Raw genomic sequence first — 23,749 nt, 5'->3', positions numbered from 1 at the left:
TATGAGCGTTTACATCAAGCTCATTTATAGTAAGACTGACACCGACCGATATGGTTACATGGGGTCAGCAACCCCTCAATTCGGGGGCTTGACTTCGCGTCGTGAGACACACGAGAAGCCTATCTGTCGTGAGTATGACAACACCCATCCATTCATCATATCATGTGCTAATTACTCATAGGGAGAAATCATACCACCGAAGATAGCTACTTAGGGAACCCAAGCCGATTGTGAAGTTTAGTACCCTTCTCAAAATCCCCCAAGGCTTAAAGCAGTGAAGATGTCAACCATACCCGGAGAGTATGTATCCTGGCTGAAGCAATATACTGCAGCTTACTCGGTGGATATCTGTCAAAGTCTCCTATGGACTCCGGGATGCCTGCCCATTTGGATTCCCAACCTCTGTCTTTAATTGGCGCGGTGCCTGTTCCCATACATGTCTTACGGAAGGGCAACGTGACCACTGGGCCATCCTGATGCTGCCTTTGATCAAATCATCAAGGGAACGGTGTGGAGACACCTGAAGCTATGAGAGCTTCTACTTCAATGGATTCCTGCCCATTATAAGAGACAGGAGGCGGCAATGTCAGAAGAACGACTTGTATGGCTCCTTGCTGAGGCAATTTATGCGAGTATGCTCGGCGCATACATGAGGGGAGTACCATCTATCCTTAAAGTGCAGGATCGCGAGGCTCTGTAAATTGGCTGCAAGTTGATTAATTTTTATGAGATTAGGGAGTTATGATCTTACCAAAGGGGCAGTCGAGAGGTTCGTGTCCCATCGACTCAAGGAAAGGGGTCTATATTAGCAGTTTGAATACACCTGTCTAGAGAGAAGTCTATGTATCTACTCACTACTGCAATGGACAATTTCTTCATGAACGTCAAAGGATATCCCCTACCTAATTCACCGAGTCTTAACGACGCATGATGGCTCGAATGGCCAGTGGATACGGGATCTCCTGCCCATCATATACGCAGCGATCCTAGATCCGTGCTGCTGCTTTCCTCAAGCTTTATGGGTAGAGTCTCTTGGACGTTGATCAAGACAGATACTATCTTGGATTGATTGTTTAGTAGGGAGCCAATTTGCTTGCATTCTATCTCTCAAGCGAGCCTACTAGACATGGAAGTGATCGTTCAATACCAGCGATTGCTGGGTCACATTCATTTAGCTACCTGGCTATCTGAACCGAGCAATCTCAAACACATGACAGCAATACTTCCAGGGCGACCTCAGAAAGGAAGCAACCGAGCCAAACGGATGTGTGGAATTTCCATCGCTGTTTCTGTCGTAAAAGATCAAAGCAGTAGCCAATCAACCTCCAGGAAAAAAAAAGCATTTGCAGTATGTAGCCTGGCTCAAATGGATATCTAACCCATCTATCCGGATGGTCTGTAAAGTTGATAGATAAAGAAAAAATGGAGAAAGCAAAGCCACTTGGGCCATCAAGCTTATGAAAGCCGGTCGACGGCGAAAGATCATTATTCTCGCCCACAAGATCTCGTCCACAACGTCGTCGTAGATGGAGCCAAAGTTTGATCACATCACTTGTAATAGGGTCAACAAAAAGGAGCACCAGGTCTTGAAACACCCCACGGATTGATGGCATGTACAAAAAAACGGAAACAAGGTAGTATATGCAAAAGTCGGGAAAAGAAAAAACAAATAAACTCCAGTGTCATGCATCTTGAGGACGTTATCACATATCAAAATTATCATCAACGTTGAAGATGCCCGGCTCGCCGCCGTCGTTGTTCTTGTGGATGCCACTCATGCGCTGGTCGGTGGAGCTGCCGTGGTGGTGTGCCCGCTGCCACGTCTCCGGATCCTCGTCCATGTGGTCGCTCGGGTCGTGCTTCATGTGGTGATCGATCGAGTTCTCATTGACAAAGGTAAAGCCTTTGAAGTTGGCCTGCATTCCTGGCGACAGTGGCGTCGAGGCGGGCATAAATCCATTAGCCAATGCAGCGGCCCGATCGTTCAGCGAGGCACTGTTGTCAAGCGCGTTGGTGAACTCAGGATCAAAGTTGGACGTGTCGGTGTCAGACTTGAGCTTAGGCTTGAAGGGCGGGACGACGTCCTTGCGGGCGAGCGCCTCCCAGTCGATGTCATGGAAGAACGGGTGCGCCATCAGTTCCTTCGCATCTCCCTTGGCGCCCAGACGGTGCTTGGGGTTTCGGTTCAGCAAGCCCTTGACGAAATTCCTACCCTCCGTGCTGAGTGCGTCCCGAGGGAAGCGGACCTTGCCGAACGCGATGTTCTTGTACATCTGCTGGGTATCCTCCGCGTAGAACGGGCTCCACCCGCAGCACATCTCGAAGACTAGGACGCCAAGCGACCAAAAGTCGACCATCTTCGTGTACCCTTGCTCATCAAGCAAGACCTCGGGAGCAAGATATTCGGTGGTTCCGCAGAATGTGTTTGTGGTATCGTTCTGCGTGAGATTGGCTTTGGACAGACCAAAGTCGCACAGCGCGATATGTCCATTGGCGTCGAGGAGGATGTTTTCGGGCTTCAGGTCACGATAAACAATATCGTGGTCGTGCAGGTGTTGGAGAGCTAGAATCAACTCGGCAATGTAAAACTTGGCCCGTGCCTCCTGGAAGCGTCCTTCTTTTTGCAGGTGCCAGAACAGCTCGCCACCMGACATGTAATCTGTCACGAGATACAGATCGGTGGGCGTTTGGAAGGAGAATTTGAGGCCAACAATGAAAGGAGAAGCCGCCATGGCAGTCCGAACTAGGATATTGCGTTCGCCTAACGTATGAGCGACCTCTTTCTTCTGAATGATCACCTTCTTCGACAGAACCTTCATGGCGTAGATCCGGTGCGTATCTTTCTTCATGACCTGATACACCTGTCCAAACGTCCCCTTGCCGATGAGCTTCAGAATCTGAAAGTCATTTGGTCCCACCTGCTTCTTTTCCGTCTTCTCGAAAAGCATCTCCAGGTGGATCTCGCCGGAGATCTGAGAATCGCCAGCTCCGCGCGCCGACAATGGGAACCAGCCCTCCAACCGGCTGTGGTCCTCCTTGAGGTTCAGAGACAGCCGTACGTGGCCAAGGAACGCTTCCTGGTTGTTGCGATCGTAAACCGAGACATCAATCTCCGACTCTTCTCCAAGAACGTCACTGGTCTGGTTAGCAAGTAATACAAGCGACCGGACGAGGAAACATACAAGGTCGCCTCGTGGTTCCAATGCGGATCCGTGACGGGCGATTTCCCCCTGAAATCGTGACCCTCCATTGCGCTGTTGTTGCTGCTCTGGCGGCTCTTCATCGGAATCGCCATTGGCCGCCCCGCCTCGCGCTCGGACTTCTCCTTTTCCTTCTCTCGGCGCTCGATGGACGCTTCTTCCTCATCCTGGGCACTCTTGGAGATGACCTCGTTCCACTCAAACACACATACCACATACGGATCAAAGCCTGGTCTAAGACCGCGGGCTTCAGTAATTTTGACGTAGAGTTTTCCCTTAAGGGAGCCGACAGAAGGGCCAGATTGTTGCTCCGCTTTCGGAGTCTCTGACGGGGAAGGAAACGCATCGTTGAGTTTGCCCGCAATTTCATCGGCGGACGTAGCCATCTCGTCGGACTGCTGCTGCACCGAGGAAGGGTGGGACGATGATGATGACGACGATGATGATGCTGTAACAGGCGGGTCCTTAGCAGTTTCGGGCCCTTCGTTGGACATGGCGCGTGGGGTGAGAGGAGGTGTGTTCTTTGGACGAGAAAGATCAGACAAGTTTCCAGTTAGCTTCGAGAGGTTCTCAGATGACATGGAGACATGTGGTTTCTCATGGTCAAGTAGGGGAGCTTCCGGCAGACTGAAGGAATCTGCAGAAGCAGGAAGAGAAGGGTTGGAGAAGTGAGAGGCAAGGACGGGGTCGTCGGAGATGCTAGAGACTGGATGGGAGGTATGACGGCGTGCTTGAGATTCAGATGGAGTGGTGGTTGTGGACGGTGCGAGATAGCTCTTCAAAGCAGTGAAAATAGAACCCATGCCCCTCTCGGGGGCCGAAGATGCCAGTTCGGGTTCCTCCGACTCTTTCTGCAAAAGGGAACAGGCGGAGGAATAAGGGGGAGTGGGCAAATTCGTAGGAGGCAGAGACCCCGGTGAGATTTCTTGCGTATGAAATTTCTTGTCTGGGGAATCCGAAGAGGCATTCATGTCCGAAGCCTCGTCGCGCTCCATCATGACAAACGATCCCGCAGAAGATGAATTATGCCCAGAGCCTTGACCATCCCGTGTATCTGTGGCATGTGCACCCGGCTGGATACCGTTGGTGGAAGCAAGAGTCTCAGAAGAAGGAAACCATGAATTGGAAGGGCGGTTGTCATCACTAGAAGAAAGACCAACCTGGAAATAACTGTGCATGATGGATGGTTGGCGTTTGTCTGAGAGATCTGGCTTGGGAGTTGCGATGCCAGAAGGTGTCGACCGATTGGAACCAATTGTATCTTGGCTATCGTCCTCCTGCTGGTGGTTGCTATAGAAAGTTAGAAGCCGCACACCAGAAGCTGTCAGAAGAACATCGAGTTGGCGCAACTAGCAATAGCCGGGCGGGAAGCTCTGTTGCTGTTCATAAGTCTTGCGACAAGTCCCAAGGATGAGCAAGCCTGAGGCCGACAGAATGGGGTGCAACGAAACAAAGTGGTAAATCACTCTGCGGGGCCTTTTTCCCTCCTTTTTCGGGGGCGTATATTGCTTGTTCAAATCCCAGATTTAGAAGCAGCTGATTCTTCCCTTTCCAGGTCGAATCGAAACACGGGGGAGACGAGGCAACAGCAAGACAAACAAAGCAGATATTACTCACTTTCGCGATACCGGCCGCTTTACCAAATCCACATCACCAGACAAATCTGTTCCGCTCTGAGCAGTAGCCATCATCGAGATTCCATTCGAGTCCAGAGGTGTTTGTCGAAAGCGAGCAAAAAGGACGAAGAATTGATGCAAGTCGACTCGACTCAATCGAGATGGTGGGGTTGGAGGCAAGGAACGTGGCTGAGGTAGTTAGATGGAGAAGGTTGTGTGTAGCGGAGCCGACAAAAAAAGGCTGTGACGACGTCGCTGGGCAATGACGAGCTAAGGAAGTTTGCGGGAAGGAGGATGGATCCGATCGGGTAGCGGAGAGCACCAAACAGGTTACAGTTGGTGCATGAGGTTTATCAGTTTTTCTCCTTGGTGAGATGGAATCATGAAAAGTTGGTGAAGAAAAAGATCGAGGAGAGGAGGAAGACGAAGAAGAGAAGTAAAAAAGATTATTGCTTAGAGAGTCAAAGGAGACATGTTTTGCGCCTTAGGTTTCTTCTTAGGAGGAAAGGATCGGAAAGGCTTCTGATTGATTGGGAATCGGGACAAGAAGTATGGGACCTGGTGGGTTGAGTTATTTCACTGTGTTCGAATCATATCGAGGAACATCATTACTCAGAGCACCAGATGGGCCACCACGGAAGACTTGAGACTTGTTTGAGATTAAGAAACAGCCTGGTAATAAGAAAGAATGGCGGAGGACGATTCTGAGTAATTATGGTTCTTCAATAAATAGTATCACCGTTTGACGGGTGGCGTGGGAACATAAAACGCTGAAGTCGCCATCCAATGTGAAGGACCCAGATCAGTCACCCGCAGCGGCTGAAAGGTGAATTTACTCCGTATATGAGACGAGCTGCACGAGGGATCTTGATTACAGATGCAGATTAAAGACACTGGAAATCAGGGATCCTGGATAGTAACAGGTAAGGGGGTATAGATACCTGTAGATACATGTGGACTATGTAGTCATCGTTGAGATGGCAAGAATAAATAGGAGCATTACCTACATGTTACAAAAACATGGTGTAAGGTATATCATTTGTGAGATGGGTAACATAGCACTTGGAAGATCATACGTATGGAAAATCATCCATAATCTATCTATCTAGTTAGGGAAATTGTTATGAATATCTGACGATGATCTTCTACCGGAGCCAGTGGCCAGTATGTAGTCGGTATTCAGATACTTGGAAATCCTCAGTCGGTCAGCTTGTTGGCGACTGAGGGACATCAGGAGAAGATCATACTCCGTACTCCGTACTTGGGTACTGGAAAATGAGGCCTCACCAAGTGGAGATGGCATGAGCGAATGACTGCCTTTTAATTTGACCGAACCACAGGACGGGAGACTCAACCCTGATCCATACTATGATACGACCAAATACTGTGTATGGTTCATACCTAGGGGGTCAGCAGCCACAGGAGCCTGACCCTTCTGATAGTGGCGTGAATTAAATATGTCGGTGACAGTCTGACGGCTCGGGATATGTCAATAATAATAGCTGCAAGTTTCGCGGACATCGCCGAACTGGCTGTATGCATAGTTTCCTAAATTTCAAGGCAGTGATGGATGAGGTGGCTTGAAGCCTTTCTTTGAGCCGTACAGGTACCTGAATCTCCCTTCGGAAAAGAAAGTTTCCAAATTCCAGTCGATTTTATTGTGCCTTATCAATTCGTCAAGTCCTACCTCCTTCCCCTCTTCCTCACGCGTATCTACGCTCTACCACTGCATCTCCGCCCCTCGCGGACCCCTCCTTTACGAAGTCGATGTGGGGTATATCCGAGGAGAAGCGGTCGTTGTTACTGCGATGAAGGTCAATTCCAGTGCGCAGAGTGCAGTCTTGTTACTCGATGGACTCGCATTTTTCATCCGTTCCTACCATCAAAGTAGACATTTGTAGATCCACAATGGCGGGGTTTGATAACAAGTCACTCCGCTATTTTCTCAACCATTGGAGAGCTCTCGCATTGGTATTAATTACTTAGTAATATTTGGCTGATCTCAGCTCAGCCAGGCTGACGGTTACACAACTAACCTGTCTTCACCTTCCTACAGGGCTGAGCATGAGATTCCCGCCTTTTGAGACCATACGCAGCCCTGCGGAGGGTGGTTACTCAACAGCAGACTGTTTCTCATGGCAACTAGCAAAGCATTTGCACAGAGCTCACCTCACATATGCTGGAAAGCATACACTAAAATAGGCTGGTAAACAGTAAAACTTGATATTTTCACTTTGGGCCACCCAAGGCAATGGTTCCCTTACATCTACCCGTCACCGGTTCAGGGCAGCTGTTCAGTCTTTACCAGGTATAAAGCTACACTTCCAAGCAGTTACACCGTGCTGGAGCAGCTGCCGGCTTCATGTGCCATTGAGATATCTGGTTTGACGAGAGATCAGCCGCTTATATCATGCTCAAGCATGAGCTTGCTATTGATCAGTGCTTTTGTATTATCAAAACATTCCTGGGCTGTAAACACCTTGACACCCAAATACTGGTACATGGCGATAGATTCCGATCGAGCTCCTCCTCCCCTATACTCTGTGGCATATATCCCTCATTCCCGTCTATGCATGGACGCAGCCACGTACCACAACTCGCAGGAAAAGAAATCCTAAAAATGGCTTAGGCCAGACTCCTCACGGAATGTTACCTGCCAATAATTGCCTCGTTTAGAAAATCGCCAAAGGAAGCCCCCTCCTCGGCAAGGAGGATCGTGCATGAGGAACTATCTACTTGTACTCGGCCAAGAGGCAGGTCATCTGCAAGCCGCAGTTCTGTCGTGTAAGGGATCTGCGGCATGCAGAGCTCCGATAATACCCACGAATCATTGGCCAGTCACTGACAGTTGATTATTCGATGTTGACGGAGAGATAACCTCTCTCAGCTGTTTTCAGTGGCGAAGATGGTTGATACAAAGAAATTCCCAGGAGATCATCTTTTCTTTAAGCAAAAAGTACGGCAATCTTGACGCCAATTTACGATGCGTCAGGTACGCCTGGTAAGCTGTTAACATAAGGTGCGAGAGTGATCGACGAGATCCAGGCATAGATTCGACAAGGCTTGCCTTAGGCAACACAGGAGGAACGGTTATCTTGGTGAATGACATCATCGGGCAGGACGATCCCGAGCAGTATTATTCTTATTAGTTAATCTACGGAATGCCAAACAAGCTAGGGCTTAGGGCTTCATGCTATTGGATCGCACGTGGTAATGGCAATTCCTGCCTGAGGCATATTACGCGCGGCGCGCTGTTCGGAAGAAAGAAGCTCCGTGCAGCTCGCAAGTCGCAATGGATCCTCCCTGGGGATAGATCAGTCGCCAGCATCGGACCGTCTCAAGCTTCACTGCCTTGGACATCATCGCTTGCTCTACAATGGCGAGGAAATTGAGAGCAGCTGCGCAGGCAGCTGCCAAATCAATGAGTATGCTTGCCTATTTTTTATTGTGTTCATCCTCTTGTTGTTCTGCTCAAAAACAATTCCCGCGCGAGTCCAGGTACTAACCAGTCGTTTGTAGAAAATGTACCGCCGCCGCTCCCAGACGCATCAGACGAAGAAATGGCAGATGCGCCCCCGTCACGCGAATCTTCACCGGCTGAGGAACCCGGCGAGCCCTCCGAGAAAGAGTCCGACGTCGAACCTCAACCAGAACAACCGCAGGAGAAAGCACCAGAGCCAGCAACACCCGCTCCAGAAACCACCGCTCAGGAATCAAACCCCGTGTCGCGAGCAGACACTCCCACGCAAAGCCTCGGCCGTGTCTCAGCGATTCCCCGGAAACGTCGTCCTGGTCGTCCTCCCAAGAATCGTCCTCCAGACTGGGATGCGCCGGACGGCAGTGCGCCGCCGCCAGCGCATTCAGGCACACCGGCGAAGCGACGACGAGGTCGCCCTGCGGCTAGTGGTGGAAGATGGGCGCGCAACAGGGGCCCCTCGCATGTCACGCAGGTCCCGATTGACAAGGAAGGAAACATGATGGATGTCATTGACGACGAGGTGGCGCTTCCGCCCGACCCAGAGGGCGAAACCAAGGTCGACAAGAACGGTGTGCTGAAGGAAGGCCGAGAATACCGGGTTCGGACGTTTACCATCCTCAACCGCGGAGATCGGCTTTACATGTTGTCGACAGAACCGGCACGCTGCATTGGCTTCAGGGACTCGTATCTGTTCTTCCAGAAACACAAACTCCTGTACAAGATTATCATCGACGATGAGGCTAAACGAGATCTCATTGAGCGAGAGGTTATCCCTCACTCGTATAAGGGGCGTGCCATCGGTGTCGTGACGGCTCGGTCGGTCTTTCGAGAATTCGGTGCCAAGATTATTGTTGGTGGGCGGAAAATTATCGACGACTACAACGTTCAGGCCGCGAGAGAGCGTGGGGATGTCGAGGGCGAGCTTGCAGTCCCAGAAGACAAGCTACCTCCCCCAGGCGAGCCGTACAACAAGAACCAGTACGTGGCGTGGCACGGAGCCAGCAGCGTCTACCACACCAACGCCCCCTCTCTTCCGCTACCCACTGGTAAGGCTATCGACTCGAAAAAGCGCAAGGTGACTGTGACGGGCGATAACTGGATGCTTGAACATGCTCGGGAGGCCAGGTATGTTCCCCCCACCCTTCTGTCTGTCCGTTTAGGTGAATCACTAACGCTTTTACTAGTTCCTTCAACTCGCTGATCCTGAACGCGCGCCGCGCGAATCTGGAAGGTGTCTACGACATCCACACCAATGCTATCCACTACCCCAAGATCATGCAACCATCGCACGCCCGCTGGGAGCGTGTTCCTCCCCCCGATCCGCGGGTCGCCGCCAGACTCGCCAAGGGACTATCCACGCTGAGCCTGACGAACGGGACAGACGAGGCCGAATCACCAGCCGACCACACCGCTGAAGAGCCCACAGACACCGAGCCCCAAACTATCCTCTCCACAATTCCCCCTGCGCTCTCCCGCCGGTTCGCAATCCACGACACCGTCTTCGAAACGCCGCCGTACTCCAACATGGGCGTCCCCGGCCCGGACGGCGACGTGCACGATCTCGGCAGCAACGGCCTCATCAGCACCGCCGATTCCCTGCACCCGGAGTTCGTCGGCCCAGAGATCCTCGCGGAGCTGCCACCAGAGTGCAAGGAGGCGCTCGTCGAGGCCGCCGCCCGCGAGTGGGAATGGAAGTCGAAATGGCGCAGCGAAGCAATAGACGGGCAACGCACGACGGCGCTGAAGAGCTATGCCTGGTTCCCGTAGTCTTTCTTTCTTCCCCACGGAGTCGCAGAGCAGCCAAGTGTTACTCTTCACTTTCCATTCCATCATCATTGTCATCGCCATCCTCATTCTCTCTATGTTATCACGTCGCAATCGTATTTGGCATGGGCAGGGTTTGTATTTCTTCAACGGAAAGGAGAACAAAAGGTGCTTTTTCTTTTTTCATTTTACGTGTGTTAAATGCCTAATCTGTCTCTTTTACTCTATAGCGGTGGGGTCCGGTGTGACCGATCACTCGTCAGACAGCAATCTATTCCTTCTGATATCGGATATATATTGGCCTCGTAGATCCATTTCCTTGAAATGCAGTTGCAGGGTGTATTGTATCTATGCGCAAGACCATTACCTAACGGTGTACTAGAACAGATTCAACCCCGATCGGGTAGACAAATGAGATGCTAATCAAAAGGACATAAGACTTCGTTCAGCCATCGGGTGGGGACGTAATATGACAGAGAAAAGTCGCGTAGCTCAAAGCAAACCGATTTACGCCGACTGGATAACTGGAAATGAAAAGCAACGGAAGCTGGGGGAAGAGTAAACGCAAATTCCACTCCATTCAGGTATATGCATGACTGCTAAGAGGATGTGAGGAGAGAAAGACGGTGGGGAGACAGATAGATTGCTCAAGCTCAGCCCATGGCCATCTCGGCGCGCAGCTTCTCCAGTTCTGCCTCCTCGTCTTCCTCTTCCGCCTGCTTTGTTTTGGCTTCGACTGATAGTATTGCATGTTAGCTGTGCCCCATGGAAAGTCCACTGGTGGGTGCTTACGCTCTCTGTTGCCGGCAGCAGGTAACCGGTTGAGGTCCGCGACGGGCACGGTCCCGGTCTTGAGCATGCGCTCGTCCATGACCTCCTGTTCGAGACCCTCGAGTTCCGCCTCCAGTTCGGTCTCGTCGGGCTGTTCGCCCAGAGGGTTGTTCGTGATGACCTGTGCGATTTCCTCGCTGAGTTGGTGTTGTTCCCGGAGTTGGTCCCTATCCTGTCAGCATCTGCCTGCCCGATGTCTAGGGCAAAAATTACATACATCGTCTCATCGACTTTATCGATCGTCATCGAGCCATGGATCTGTGTCATGGCAGCGCCGGCCGCCTTCATCGCGTTCAGAGTCTCCTGGTTGATATTCGCCGCTTCGATCGAGTAGATTTGCTGTTCGAGCTGGGCGATCTGCGCGGTTGTCTGGTCGAGGTTCTTTTCGTGGACCTTTTTCCTTCGCAGAGCGGCTTTGGCAGCTGTGGCAGACAGTCAATCTTGTGTTCCCTAACAAGAACAAAATCCAAGGCAACGCGCACCATTCTTATTTGTCGAGACGTTCTTTCGAGCGACTGCTTCTTGTTCCTCCATCAGATGCTCCAGGTGCTTTTCTCTCTTCTGCAGCATGTCCAGCTGCTCTCGCAGCAGGAGGATCGCGTTCTTGGGCGCATCCTTGCGCTTCTGAGCGGCAGCACCGCCGAACCAGGACCACATTATGACTGCAAGAAGTATTGTTGAATCTTTTATAATTCAGTGTGGTATAGCTTGAGCGAGATAGACCTTAGTGAGCCTTATCGTTGGCCTTGATACGTCTGGAAAGCGGTCGAAGGCGGTGGAGGCGGACAGCAGCCAGATAGAGGAGGGGTTTATTGGATTGACCGAAAGGAGTGGGTGTCTGAGATGCAGATATCGACTCCACGATAGGGTTATCTAGTAATGGGGGATATAAATGAACTAAAATGGCCGTTGCCTGGTTGCAACCAACGGACAATAACAGGCATGCGTAATTGCTATCTAGGCAGAGAACAGAGGGCGAGATGATTCCCCTCGTCACGGCGGAAGATCCTATGACATACGCGCTAAGCCTATCGGAGGTGGGCCGTCACGTGGTATCTCTACTTCAGATCCCCTTCATTATCAGAATCGACACTTGTTTTGGATTCATCCTCAGATCATACCATAGTGAGAATGAACTGGCTGTAGAATCACAGAGGGATGAACGGCCCTCTCCCCTCCACCCGAGCCTTTCTCTCCGACCTCCCTTCTCTCCCGACAGGCTCCAAAGTTCGCTTTCTGGGTTGGTGCGTCTCGCTACATTTGCCTATAGTCTTCTCTAGACATTAGCATGTCTACTCCACTCCGTAATTTAGCTGATACGCTTACAGCGTGAGAACCTATCACATCCCTTCAGGTCACCTAATCCTAGAACACGACTATCCCCGCCGTAGATTTTCTGCCAACGCAGGACCAGAACCCGCTTCTGTGGCCGTCGATGTGAACGCGGTTCTGGAAGCTGTGACGGCGGAGGAACTGCGTGTCGGGGCTTGGGTCAATGTCGTGGGTTATGTGAGGAACTGGGGCTCGGACTCCAATGATCATGATATCCTCCGCAAGCTGAGGATGTCGAGTCCAGTGTATGTGGAGGCTGTGATGGTTTTCTCAGCAGGTGTGGTTGACCTGGGCGAGTATGAAAGGGTTCTGAGGGAAGCGTTGGAGGTTGACCGGAGAATTTTGAGACCAGATTGAAGCCAACTGACGGTGAGTCTTGTTTGGTTTTGATTCGTTATGGTTGGTGTCATTAAACATAAGTCATATTTAGGTTACCTGCTATGCTGAATGAAATATGCCGCCTCTATACATAGGTAAATCACTTTTCTAAATATCGTGTTGAGAAGACTAAACTTCCATCTTCTCCTGCTCAGCCGTCGCGCTGTGTTCAACGCGCTGCACCAGTCGTTTCCGCTTCCCCTCCAACCGCATCTGGTCCATTTGCATGCGCGTAATCAGCGCGCTCTTCCGGCGGATCTTATACCCGTACTTGTAGAAAACAAACGGAATCGGGATAATGGCCACTTCGAGCAACCCTAGCAGCGTCCCCGACCAGTTGGGCCCGATCCCCGCGTACATATACGAGCCCACCAAGGGCAACACACCACCCAGGATACTCCGAATGACAGAGTTACCCGCCATGGCCGACGCGGCGTACACCCCGTAACTCTGCGTGAGGTAGTTGGACGCATAGATGAAGACGCCCGTGTTGCCGGCGCCGAAGAGGACGCCTGCAAGGATGGGAACGACCCAGTGGATGGACGCTGGGGCGCAGGTCCAGGCGAACCAGAGCTCGCCGGCGGGGATGAGGACGGCCGAGATGCAGACGATGGACACCATGGCTTCGGGGGCCACCTTGCCCGTTTCCGGGTCGATTTTGTGGCTGTTGATCAGCCGGCGGATCAGCGGTTCGCAGGCGATGGTGATGAGGCAGCCAATGCCGATTCCGCAAAAGGCCAGTCCGGAGAGGCCCAGGGACCAGMCGCGCATCTGACGGAAGACGATTGGATAAGCGGTGAAACAGAGGTAGAGGATGCCGTACACGATGGCGATGTAGATGTTCCAGAAGATACTTGTCGAATGTCAGCCGTGGGAACGGATCCTTAGTATGCAGGGAGCGAACTCACCAAATGGGTTCGGTGACCGCCATGACAAACGGACGGCCCAGGTTCAGCTTCAAGAGCTCGCCCAGACTCATCTTCTGGTCGTAGCGACTCCACCAGCGTGATTCACCCGTTTCTTTTCGGAGTGCGGCCGCCTTCTTCTGTAAGATAACAGGGCTATATGTTTCTCTCATGATGCACGAGAGGCCCAGCGCAACTCCGGACAGTATGAGGGCAATCCAGTTCATCCACCTCCAGCCCAGATACTGGGTCACGAAACCGCCAATGATAGGGCCCAGCACTAGTATTCTAGTCAGCGCTACGGTGCAGTTGTCCAGCAGGCAGGCAACAACGAACCTGGGCCGTTCACAGGACCAATACTCCAAATAGACATGGCCAGAGCTCGCTTGTCGTCTTGCACCAGGTCGGCAACCATGCCGGGAGCACTAGAGATCATGACACTGCCGAAGAAGGCGCCAATGAAGCGGACGATGATGAGAGCCTCAACGGACTTGCTCAACGCACAGGGGATAATCAGGACGGTGAATACAAACAGACAGCCGATCGAGACCGGTTTGCGGCCGTAGATCTCGCTCATCGGAGCCATGAACATCGACCCGATGGCTAGACCAAGAAGGTAGAAGGTCAAGCCCAGAGTGACGATGGTCTCTGACGTGTGGAACTCGGACGCGATAGCTGCTATGCCAGAGGTGTAAGAAGTCGAGTAGAGGACACTGAAACAGGTGAGCCAGTTACTTCTCAGCCAAAATGACGAGCCGACACACTCACACAATCAATGTGTTGAAGGACAAGAACGCCACAGCCATGGCTTTGTATCGGAACGACCAATTCTTCGGATTCGCTTGATCGTTGTCACCCTCATAGTCCACCTCGAAGTTGGGATCCGTGGTGCCAGTGGTACCGATCGAAGTCACTTTCCTTGTCAGAGACGGCTCTGACAGTCGTGATGCTCGTGTGTTCACTGTCCGCAGCGCTTCCAGTTGGTCGATTGTATCGTCGGAGGTGGTTGACTCGCCGATGGACTCTACATCTGCTGGCAAGGCTTCTTCCTGGCTGTGCTCGGGCCATCTCTTAGGTTGCGACATTTCATCTACCTGAAGTCAGATGGGATCGACTGGTTCTGTTTGTTGAGTCCACCTTTCGGTTGGGATTGCGCTCCGGCACCAAGGCGATATACGGGGTGTGCGAGAGTTGGTTTGCCGTACAGCCGCCAATATGAATTCTTTCGGTTATATAGTTTCAATCACTCATTCTGTTCAATTCATGTATGATCTTCGTGGGGATAATTTGCGAAGATTCAACGTTTGCTGGAATGGAGCAGAAGGTATTGAGGTCTGTATGAAAGCGAATGAAGCAATAGGTAGCAGTGATGCACGACCCGATCTGAAACAGACAGGAAAGCCAGACAGAAATCGAGCGAGAGCAAGCAAAAAGGAATAATGGACTTATAATTTCGCAGGTGTGAAAGCGACTGAAACGATGAGTGGTAGGGGAAAAGGGCCGGTGGGGCCTCAGGTAGAAACCGTCATGCAGACTAGAAGAAGAAGAGGACTAGACTCTGAAATGACTCAAGACGATGGATATATTGAACGGTAGACTACCGAGTTGGCTTGTTCTCGAACGAGTTTAGATTTAGAGATGTACTAGATGATTCTGATTGGATAGTTGGGAGTGAAGAATAGAGATATCGACATCTGCAGCGTTCAACCTCAAGGGCTATCTAGCTACTAGGCTATCTACTGCTACTTGTAGAATGTAGACCGACATAGTTAGAGACCGAGGCCAAAAGTGCTTGGACGTTATAGTTTCGGTTGGTAATGTCGGCAACAACTTGGACCCCCGCATGGTCGAAATCCATGTAGGTAGTCTAGTCATAAAAGAGTCAAGATGTGCACGAGACTGGTAGCCAAGATGCATGCTATATGTACGAACCCTGGAAATGAGGTGATTGATCATCGTCCAAGTGGCAGTGGTGGTGGGTATGTGATGGTGCAAGATTGAGCTCGGAATGAATTCCGCGATAGCAGGTTATCCTCTCCAGAGTCCAGACTGGATACTTCAATTACAGTCCACCGCGATCGAAAGAAGGTTATTGATGACCCCAGATATCCGGATTCCAAAGTACGCTCCACTCTCCCAGTCCATAGTACAGTAGTAAGTAGACACTCCATATTGAGTTGGAGACAACAGAGTCTGGAAAGAATGTGACTTTGCTACTACTCGGCTTTTCTCCGCTGAGAGGCTTCGTTGATTGGCACGAGAAGTGATGGGGTACGTTCTCTCTGTCCAGTTAGAATTGCTAAGTTACGTTCCGGTTTGCCGCGATGCCGGTTTGCCGATGAAAGGAGACGTCCACCACGTCTTGGCGTAGCAAAGGCAATAAGGCATCAGTATATGCGCTGTTGGGTATGATTCTTAATCTCAGACGGTCATCGACTGCTCTACGAAGTAAATCAAACCAGTCTGCGCCATGAGATATCCGTCTATACAGTACATGTTTTTTGCATGATGGCCAGGCACTTTAGTTGGCAATTGTAGCTCAAGAATGCTGCAGAGCTGCCTGTTTCCTTCACAGAGTACTAAGAAGAATTCATACAAAGAAATCCTCTCTCTCTCCTAAATAAACAGCATTTCAGCAGCATTAGATGATAACAATTGCACTTATACGGAGAGAAGGCTTTGGCATCATCACCAATCAACACATCCATGATACAGCGTAATCAAAAAAGTAGCGAAAACTCTAAGCGATCCGTTTCCCCACAAAGTTCAGCCAATCAGCATTGTTCCTGTTTGAAACACCGCTCTTCCATAGTAAGGTACCTAAAGAGACCTGTATACTTTCTATCACTGGGGAGACAGGTATCTGGTACGTACTTCAGGCAGGCATTAATTTGTACCTGATCAAGAAATTAAAAGACACGCCAAAGCATGCTTTAATGACTACAGAGATTGCAGCATGGCATTGCAAATCATAGACATGGAATTTCTTCTACTTGTGTAATGTTCAGGGGTAGCGTACTGTCGTACTACCTACGGTACTGCTGTACTGTATGTACATACTTTGTAGCACTTAAGCACGTGGAGCGGAATCCTCAGTCCCCACTCACTATTTGTTGCAAAAAGCAATTGACACCTGACAAGAGAATTGTCCAAGAGCATTCTATTCTGCTCAGATTGATTGGCTGAAGCATATTTGGCCTCTTCTGACTTCATCAGAACTAGATTTTGATAACGATATCACGAAAGGGCAAGATCCAGTCGCCTCCTACTGTAAACAATGGATCATGTGGACCAGATGCTTGTCGCTCGTCTAACCGAAGCGACTAAGAGTCTCGACCCAGCTCGCTTCGGTGGCCTTCAGGTAGATGATTTCAACCTCAGCAACAGATTACTCAACTTGTGCTCGGCTCCCTGGGGCTCTGAACTTCTCAGTATGCGGTTGATGGATTTTTGAGGACTCCTACTTCAATCAGTACTCGTCTGCTTCCCCTACAGCCTTCCACGAGCGACTAGGTCACTTCTGGCAATCGGGCAGTAGTTATTAGCTTTGTTTTATATCAACTGTCAGACGAACTGCTTCAGTTAGGGTGATACTGCTGTACACTCAGTTTCGATCCAGACGAATCCGTTCGCTTGTTGCCGACCTGCCATATGTCTTCCATTCTTCTCGCTGCTTGTATTGCGGCCCTGGTCGCCCTGTACCTCTACCATGTCAACCGAGCAATGAATCAAGTTCCGGAGGAAGCTCGTCAACTATCTCCTCGCCGCTGGACCGTGGAAGAAATCAAGGAAGCTTATCGAAAGGCAATTGAATCCCCGGTAGATGTGAGCAAGAGCCTTCCTMCAAAGCAACATAGACGATACATTGTTGTGGGCGGATCAGGTATGTCAACCCGAACAATTGATCCAAGGTAACTGCTCATGAACCTCAGGACTTGTTGGAAATTGGATTATAACCCATCTTCTTGCGCGTGGCGAGGACCCAACTGCGGTTCGCGTTCTGGATCTTCAGTCGCCCCGTCAGCAGATCCTCGACCAGGGAGTGGCCTTCGTCAAGGTCGATATCACCGATGCAAAGGCCGTTCAGGCTGCATTCGCGCAACCGTGGCCGCAACAGGTCGCCAGCCTTCCATTGACCGTCTTCCACAATGCCGCCGTAATCAGACCAGGAGAGAGACACAAGGCCTTTCTCCAATTCTGCACCAGGGTCAACGTCGACGGAACTAGGAACGTCGTGACCGCGGCAAAGCAATACGGCGCAAGCTGTTTAATCTCGACCTCATCCGGATCCGTGCTACTTCGCCGTCCATCGTTCTGGATCGCACCCTGGACCAAGTGGCCCAAGGGCGTCGTCCAGATCATCAGTGATGCGACAGAGTTGCCCAAAGCGCATGACCAGTTCTTCGGCAACTACGCCGTGTCCAAAGCCGAGGCCGAGCGCATCGTTCGCACCGCCGACAGCCTCGAATCCAACTTCCGCACGGGCTGCATCCGGCCCACCAACGGCATCTACGGCGTCGGCGACACCACCATCACAGGAATGTATCTGCTCAAGGGCGGAGCTCCAAGGTACGTTTCCTCCACTCCCTCAGGGAAGACCGCAAGCCTAACTCCGTCAACAGCTGGACCTACCCCGTCATCCAAAGCTTCGTCAACGCCGAAAACGTCTCCATCGCCCACCTCCTCTACGAACAGCGCCTGCTCGAGCACACCGCATCCCCAGCCCAGTTTCCCAACATCGGCGGCCAGGCCTTCACTGTCACAGACCCCAACCCCGCCATCGCCTTCAGCGACATCTACCTCCTCATGACCACCCTCGCAAAGACCCCCATCCGCTTCCCGCACGTCGCCCCCGTCCCATTCCTACTTCTCTCGTATCTGCTGGAATGGTACGCCCTCCTCCAGCACCTCTACCTGCCCCGGCTCTTGCCCAAGATCACGGGTGATCTGGCGCCGCTCCAGCCCGCTCTGTTCGCCATCTCGGACGTGCATACTTTCGCGGACGACTCTCGCGCACGCAAATCTCCCGCCGACGGGGGGCTGGGCTACGTTGCGCCCATTACGACGCTGGAGGGGATGTGCAAGCAGGTGCTGGAGTGGAATCGGAGTGCTGGCGCGGAGACTGTTGCTGCGGTTGGCGGGAAGGGGGTGGTTAGTGTTTCCGAGGAGGGGGTGGATGTGAACCTGGTGGTTCCTTCGAAGAAGTTGTGACCATGTAGTATCTGGTCTGTCAACGAGGTTCTCGCGGGAACATACTTGATGTGGTATAATCTGCTTTGCATTGCTTACGTGCTGGCTACTTCTAAGTTGTTGCAATTCTCTGAATAGCACATCATTAACCTCATTTCGATGGACGTCTATATGAATTGCCATTGCCATCAAAAACCTTGTCTAGACCTCGACTCTAATTCAGGGAAGCCAAAGTGTATGAGAATGTTCTCAGCCCCCGCCCAAGGATGGAGATTGACAGTTTCTCCAGGCTGTCTTTCACTAAGCCTCAATGTAGACAGTACCCACAACTCGCTGGATTGTCACAGAATTTGTAATATTGGTAGCGTTCAACGAGTTGCAACACTCCTGCCATAAATGCTTTAAGCATTGCCAATCAACCCGACATTCTTGATCACAACGAAGTGGCTGGCTGATTTCCACGGTTCGATTCCGGCTCCAGATGGTGCCTGTCAGGACTTTTCTGCGGGCCACTACGTGGGCTTTGTGTGTTCGCCTGTGAGCGATGTAAAGCGACTGAAGGTACGCGAAACCGGCCATAGTAAGGAGGCACGTTGGATGGAGAAGCCCTGCCTCGGCGGACTTTTATTGTACCGCCTCCAATTCAGCCATAAACAGAGTGACCCAAGTGGAAATCCACTTGCAGCACAATATCGTTTGTGCGAGTAGATCACTACCGCGCCTGCTGCTGAGCAAGCTGACGTCTCTGCTCCAGAATCTGCAAGCGCAGCCCCTCCGAGGCCAGTTCAACGTCAAGGATGGCACTGACGCCCCGCTTCCAAGTCTCCTCCAGACTCACCATCTCTCCCTGACTGGCCTCCTGGGCAAGCTTCCTCTGCTTGTTCACCGCCTCCGCCGCCTCTTTGGTCTCCGCCAACTCCTTCTCCAAACCCCGGAGGATATCTTCCAGCTGGGAGTTGCCAATTAGCCACGCGTTCTTGCCGTACTCCTCCAGAAGCGCCAGGTTCTCGTGCCGCATGGAGAGATGGGAGCTGGCGGTGTATGCTCTCTGCAGGGCGCGGCGCCATTCATCTAGATCAGGGGCTTCTCCGTCCGTCGAGCGCGCAGGCGGCTCCGGTGCCTCGTAGCGTGACAGGTCGATTCCGCCCGTCAAGGGCAACCCGGCGGCCTTGCGGTCGATCTCCTGCTGTATAAGAGGGGAGAATCGCGGTTCTGGCAGCTCGGGGATGGCGGGATGAAGAGTTGAGGCATGGTCGGGGGGTAATTCCGTTGCGATGAGTTGCTGTGCAGCTGCGCGTGCTTGAGCAGATGGCTCAGCGTCGATGTCTGGTCAGAAGGTCAGGAGTTGTGGCCGGAAAGTCGTGTGGCAGACTGGGAAGACTTACAGGGGAGGGAGTCGTGGGATTCGTTAATGACGGGCATTTTGTTGGCAGATGAATTTGACCGTAATCGAGTTCTCAGTATTGTGTTGAAGAATGCCTACTTAAATTGTTCTGAGGAGTGCTCTCAATCTGCTCTACGAAACGCGGAAGCTATCATTTTCTCTACCGTCTTCGGCGGTCAGACATCACACGCTTAGTCAGCGGACTTTTTTCCCACGGCTTAAGCGTTTCCCAACATCTCGTCGTAGGTGAAGGATACCTTCCAAGAGCTTAGTTACCTCTCTGACGGAGTGAAATCATCAGTGGCCATGTTACCGGTTTTGCAAATCAGTATTTGTCATGAAGACCGGAAGTCCGTCCAAGATCGAGGCGTATTGTCGATGGACCTCACCTTGCAAGGTCGAAATCAAGGTCAACTATGCACGGTGGCTGAACTATCTTCGTTCTGCAGGGCATGGCAGTATCTGCAGGTTAGATTGAATGACATCATGCTGAGTGCCTATCTTTGGAAGTTATATTAAGCCGAGTCAGCAGGACATCCAGTGTATAACTGCAATATCTGAGATACCTAGGATGTGAAGACGATGCTTGTCATTCTTGGTTATTGAAAACCACCAATGAAGCACAACTCACTCTCAGAGGATAGGCCGAATGTCAGCTTGGACATGAGGTGATATGGAAGCTGCCAACGTGATTCGTTGTCTGAGCGCAACCAACCGATACTCGAGTCATCGAGGTGGTTGTCTCGCCGCGGTCCAGGATCATACCCCGCAATATTCACTACCACGTTGTTGATCACGGTCAGCTTTGTGCTAGCTAGACTACGGATAGCTTGCTGGCTAATACTATAGTGCTTCTAGAGCTAACGACTTTCACAACGTGCCGCGGATGGGTCAACAAGCTACGAGGCAGTAAACTGATGGCAGTCCCCGTCAGGTTGTGACTGCTATGGCCTGGTTTTAAGGACCGCGAGGGCACCGGTGCCAACAGCTTCGAAGAAAAAGAAAGCAAGATGCAATGCACCAGAAGAAAATCTAGGGAAATGAACTCCGAGAAGCAAAACGGGTTCGGGACGCAGTCGCATTGACTGCTCCCCAACCCGTCCAGTCTCCCTCTCGCATCTTCACGGGATTAAATGGGTGGAGATGAAGAGGGACTGTTGTCTGACCCGCCTCATGTTCGTTTTGTTGAACTAATTGACAGGAGAAAGAGCAGAGGCGGACTCGAACTGGGGTGCAGAAGTGCAGACTACTGACGCGCAGAGGTCTGTGATTCAGACGTGTGAATCGACAACTTCTGCAGGCGTTCTGCCGCTGCACTACCGACCCCGGTTGGTTGCTTCTTCTCAAAGCTCACCAATTGATTAATCTGAGTCCAGTCTGTAGTGTCTAGACTCTAGGTCATGTAGCCTAGGAAGGCTGATATCGTCAAATATAGAGCGCCTCCGTATTATGGATAGACCAGTCCCAATGTGGAAGAGTGTTTCACTCTCCTGATTGGATTACTTAGAGCACTCCATAAGCCGTCAGACCGCATCTACCAATTGCACCGAGACGAACAAAGTGGTGTAGATGTCCGCACGCTAGTCACGCTAACCACGCGGAGGAAAATAACCCCACGTCAGCACTGCTGTGCTCTGCCAGTCAGAGATTGACCGTCGTATTGCGTCGATTGAGCGGCCATGACTTCACGAGGTGGCTACAAGCAGATCCTCTTTGTGGACGGCCCCTCGCTTGGCCGAGGAGGCGACGCCAAGTCCCGCAACACACGGTCAGCTCTGATCCGTCGCCTTATCGGTGAGAAACGGAGTACATACCGACGGGAGGAGGAAGCCAAGCGACAGCAGTTGATCGCTGAACGTCATGCACGGGAGAAGCAGTCAGCGGCCCGTGCGTGTACCTGTAAAGGGACGGTCAGGGTCCTCAAGGATCAGGCCGAAGGCCAAGAGGGTTGCGGGTCTTCCGAAACTCTGTCTACAGGAACAAAAACTAGCGTAACAGTACCTCAAAGGCAATCTCAGTCTTCTCAGACGCGAAACTCTGACAGCGATGGGACTCTTTCCCGGAGCTGTAGGACCTGCGGAGGAGTGCGTGCGTGTAGGCAGACGCAAGATAGCACCTCCTTGGCTCCGTCTCTGAGTCTTGTCTCTAGCAGGGTAGACCCCTTTTCTCCAGTGGATGCCAACATTGGACCAAGTGTAGATGATATCCTTCACCATGGTTAGTCTACTTCCCTTCTGCACAATCTTGGTAGATGGACTAACATGACTAGCGTTCACAAATCTCTGGCCCAACTTCCGCCGTACCGATTACGCCGGCAGATGCTACCAATCGCGGCTGGGTCAGAACTGGAAAAATAATATCTTGATCTATACCACCCTATTTGCCGCCTCATGCCATCGAGACGTCCTGCGCATCAGCTACGGGTTAAATCCGGTGCTGGACACCCGGGATCAGCTGTACTACAAGGGGCGACTCCTGCGGCTGCTGCGAGACCATGTGGCTGACTATGCAGATGAAGAATGGCGAGATGGAGTCATCCTAGCAATCTTGCATCTGTCCATTAATGAGACCTTGAGACAAGTCCTCAGCCGTGACCCAAGCCCATTCACACCCCCATTTGTGGACATGCAGTCACTGTCATTCTGTGGGAGTCGGGACTACCACTCCCTACATTGGAATGTCATTTGTCACATGCTGCATCAGCTGGGCGGGATTCAGTCCATCAAGCTGTTCGCCTTGGGCTGGTGGATAACAATGTGTGTACCTACTCCCAATGACTGCAATGACTCAGCTAATCTCATCCAGCGTGGATGTAATGAAAGCAGCCCACGCCCTGACCAAACCACTCTTCCCAATGGTCGATGTGGAAGGCAATGAGATCAACCTGCCGTCTCCTCTGCGCCTCTTTCCCCTCCCGGACGACCCATCCACGAAGCCGAAACTCGGCTTTAGAGACTTACTGTCCACCCGCCCACCGGTGCATGCCACCATTGTGGACGTCTTCCTTCATCTCAGTGAATACTCCACCCTGGTGCAATGGTACTACAATCGCTCCCTTGATCTGTTAAACTGCGACCGCTTCGCAGATGTCCGCAACCAAGTCCACCACGCTATCTTCAGCCTGCCTGACGAGCATGACCCCATCGAAACCATCCTTGAGCTGTGCGACCTCTCCCCAGATGACTTCTCTGTCTCCCATGGGCTGTACCTCACCTGCCGCTTAGCAGCGAACTTGTACGCGACGCACGTTACCTTTCCCCTCCCGCGCTCGGCGCTTATCCGAGCCATGATCATTCCTCTGCTGGCCAGCAAACTAGACCAAATGACGCAGGTTATGTGCACGCCGTTGCTGCTCTGGTGTGCCACCGTGGCTGCTATCGCAGCGGAAGGAATGCCACAGCACCTGCGACTAGTAGACCATGTTGAAACCCTATGTTGGGCATTGAAGGTCACGTCTTATCCGCGTTTCGTTGAGATCCTGGAAATATTCGCCTGGGTAGAAGTCGCATGCTCGGAGGGATGTCGTCGCCTGTGGGAGAGATTGGCAGCGCAAGCACCAGAGGGGAATGACTGGAGTTATACAGCGGACGCTGTGCCCCTTAGAATAGTAATGCGCTAACGATGCAACGAGCTGAGTAATGAATCAATGATTACTTAATGCCTTAGTATAT

The 23,749-nt window shown here is 51.7% G+C and overlaps 8 protein-coding genes across 8 annotated transcripts; 4 read left to right on the top strand and 4 right to left on the bottom strand.

Moving 5' to 3' along the window:
- Positions 1-1,703: 1,703 nt before the first annotated feature.
- On the bottom strand, positions 1,704-4,888 carry schA (serine/threonine protein kinase SCH9; the record flags this gene model as incomplete). Its single annotated transcript, XM_043299090.1, has 3 exons — positions 1,704-3,135; positions 3,183-4,490; positions 4,818-4,888. The coding sequence occupies 3 exons, from the start codon at positions 4,886-4,888 to the stop codon at positions 1,704-1,706; spliced, it is 2,811 nt and encodes a 936-aa protein (XP_043155025.1).
- Positions 4,889-8,192: 3,304 nt separating this feature from the next.
- Positions 8,193-10,061, top strand: Asppvi_003117 (uncharacterized protein; the record flags this gene model as incomplete). Its single annotated transcript, XM_043299089.1, has 3 exons — positions 8,193-8,241; positions 8,336-9,419; positions 9,479-10,061. 3 exons carry the CDS (start codon positions 8,193-8,195, stop codon positions 10,059-10,061), a joined length of 1,716 nt encoding a protein of 571 aa, XP_043155024.1.
- Positions 10,062-10,711: 650 nt separating this feature from the next.
- On the bottom strand, positions 10,712-11,546 carry Asppvi_003116 (ESCRT-III subunit protein SNF7; the record flags this gene model as incomplete). The annotated part of the gene is made up of 4 exons (XM_043299088.1): positions 10,712-10,794; positions 10,851-11,056; positions 11,107-11,311; positions 11,372-11,546. 4 exons carry the CDS (start codon positions 11,544-11,546, stop codon positions 10,712-10,714), a joined length of 669 nt encoding a protein of 222 aa, XP_043155023.1.
- Positions 11,547-12,047: 501 nt separating this feature from the next.
- Positions 12,048-12,578, top strand: Asppvi_003115 (nuclear telomere cap complex subunit Ten1; the record flags this gene model as incomplete). Its single annotated transcript, XM_043299087.1, has 2 exons — positions 12,048-12,133; positions 12,218-12,578. The coding sequence occupies 2 exons, from the start codon at positions 12,048-12,050 to the stop codon at positions 12,576-12,578; spliced, it is 447 nt and encodes a 148-aa protein (XP_043155022.1).
- Positions 12,579-12,728: 150 nt separating this feature from the next.
- Asppvi_003114 (MFS transporter) lies at positions 12,729-14,589 on the bottom strand (the record flags this gene model as incomplete). The annotated part of the gene is made up of 4 exons (XM_043299086.1): positions 12,729-13,452; positions 13,508-13,784; positions 13,841-14,217; positions 14,273-14,589. The coding sequence occupies 4 exons, from the start codon at positions 14,587-14,589 to the stop codon at positions 12,729-12,731; spliced, it is 1,695 nt and encodes a 564-aa protein (XP_043155021.1).
- A 2,566-nt stretch (positions 14,590-17,155) lies between these two features.
- On the top strand, positions 17,156-18,715 carry Asppvi_003113 (putative 3-beta hydroxysteroid dehydrogenase/isomerase family protein; the record flags this gene model as incomplete). The annotated part of the gene is made up of 3 exons (XM_043299085.1): positions 17,156-17,387; positions 17,437-18,073; positions 18,127-18,715. The coding sequence occupies 3 exons, from the start codon at positions 17,156-17,158 to the stop codon at positions 18,713-18,715; spliced, it is 1,458 nt and encodes a 485-aa protein (XP_043155020.1).
- A 691-nt stretch (positions 18,716-19,406) lies between these two features.
- On the bottom strand, positions 19,407-20,116 carry Asppvi_003112 (pre-mRNA-splicing factor SPF27 family protein; the record flags this gene model as incomplete). The annotated part of the gene is made up of 2 exons (XM_043299084.1): positions 19,407-20,020; positions 20,080-20,116. 2 exons carry the CDS (start codon positions 20,114-20,116, stop codon positions 19,407-19,409), a joined length of 651 nt encoding a protein of 216 aa, XP_043155019.1.
- Positions 20,117-21,757: 1,641 nt separating this feature from the next.
- On the top strand, positions 21,758-23,697 carry Asppvi_003111 (uncharacterized protein; the record flags this gene model as incomplete). The annotated part of the gene is made up of 3 exons (XM_043299083.1): positions 21,758-22,295; positions 22,348-22,834; positions 22,884-23,697. The coding sequence occupies 3 exons, from the start codon at positions 21,758-21,760 to the stop codon at positions 23,695-23,697; spliced, it is 1,839 nt and encodes a 612-aa protein (XP_043155018.1).
- Positions 23,698-23,749: the final 52 nt, after the last annotated feature.

The sequence above is a fragment of the Aspergillus pseudoviridinutans genome (genome assembly GCF_018340605.1).
Source record: "Aspergillus pseudoviridinutans IFM 55266 DNA, scaffold_2, whole genome shotgun sequence".
Taxonomy (NCBI): Eukaryota; Fungi; Ascomycota; class Eurotiomycetes; order Eurotiales; family Aspergillaceae; genus Aspergillus; species Aspergillus pseudoviridinutans.
Note: the sequence above shows the minus strand (reverse complement) of the source record. Positions and strands in the feature narration are given on the sequence as shown.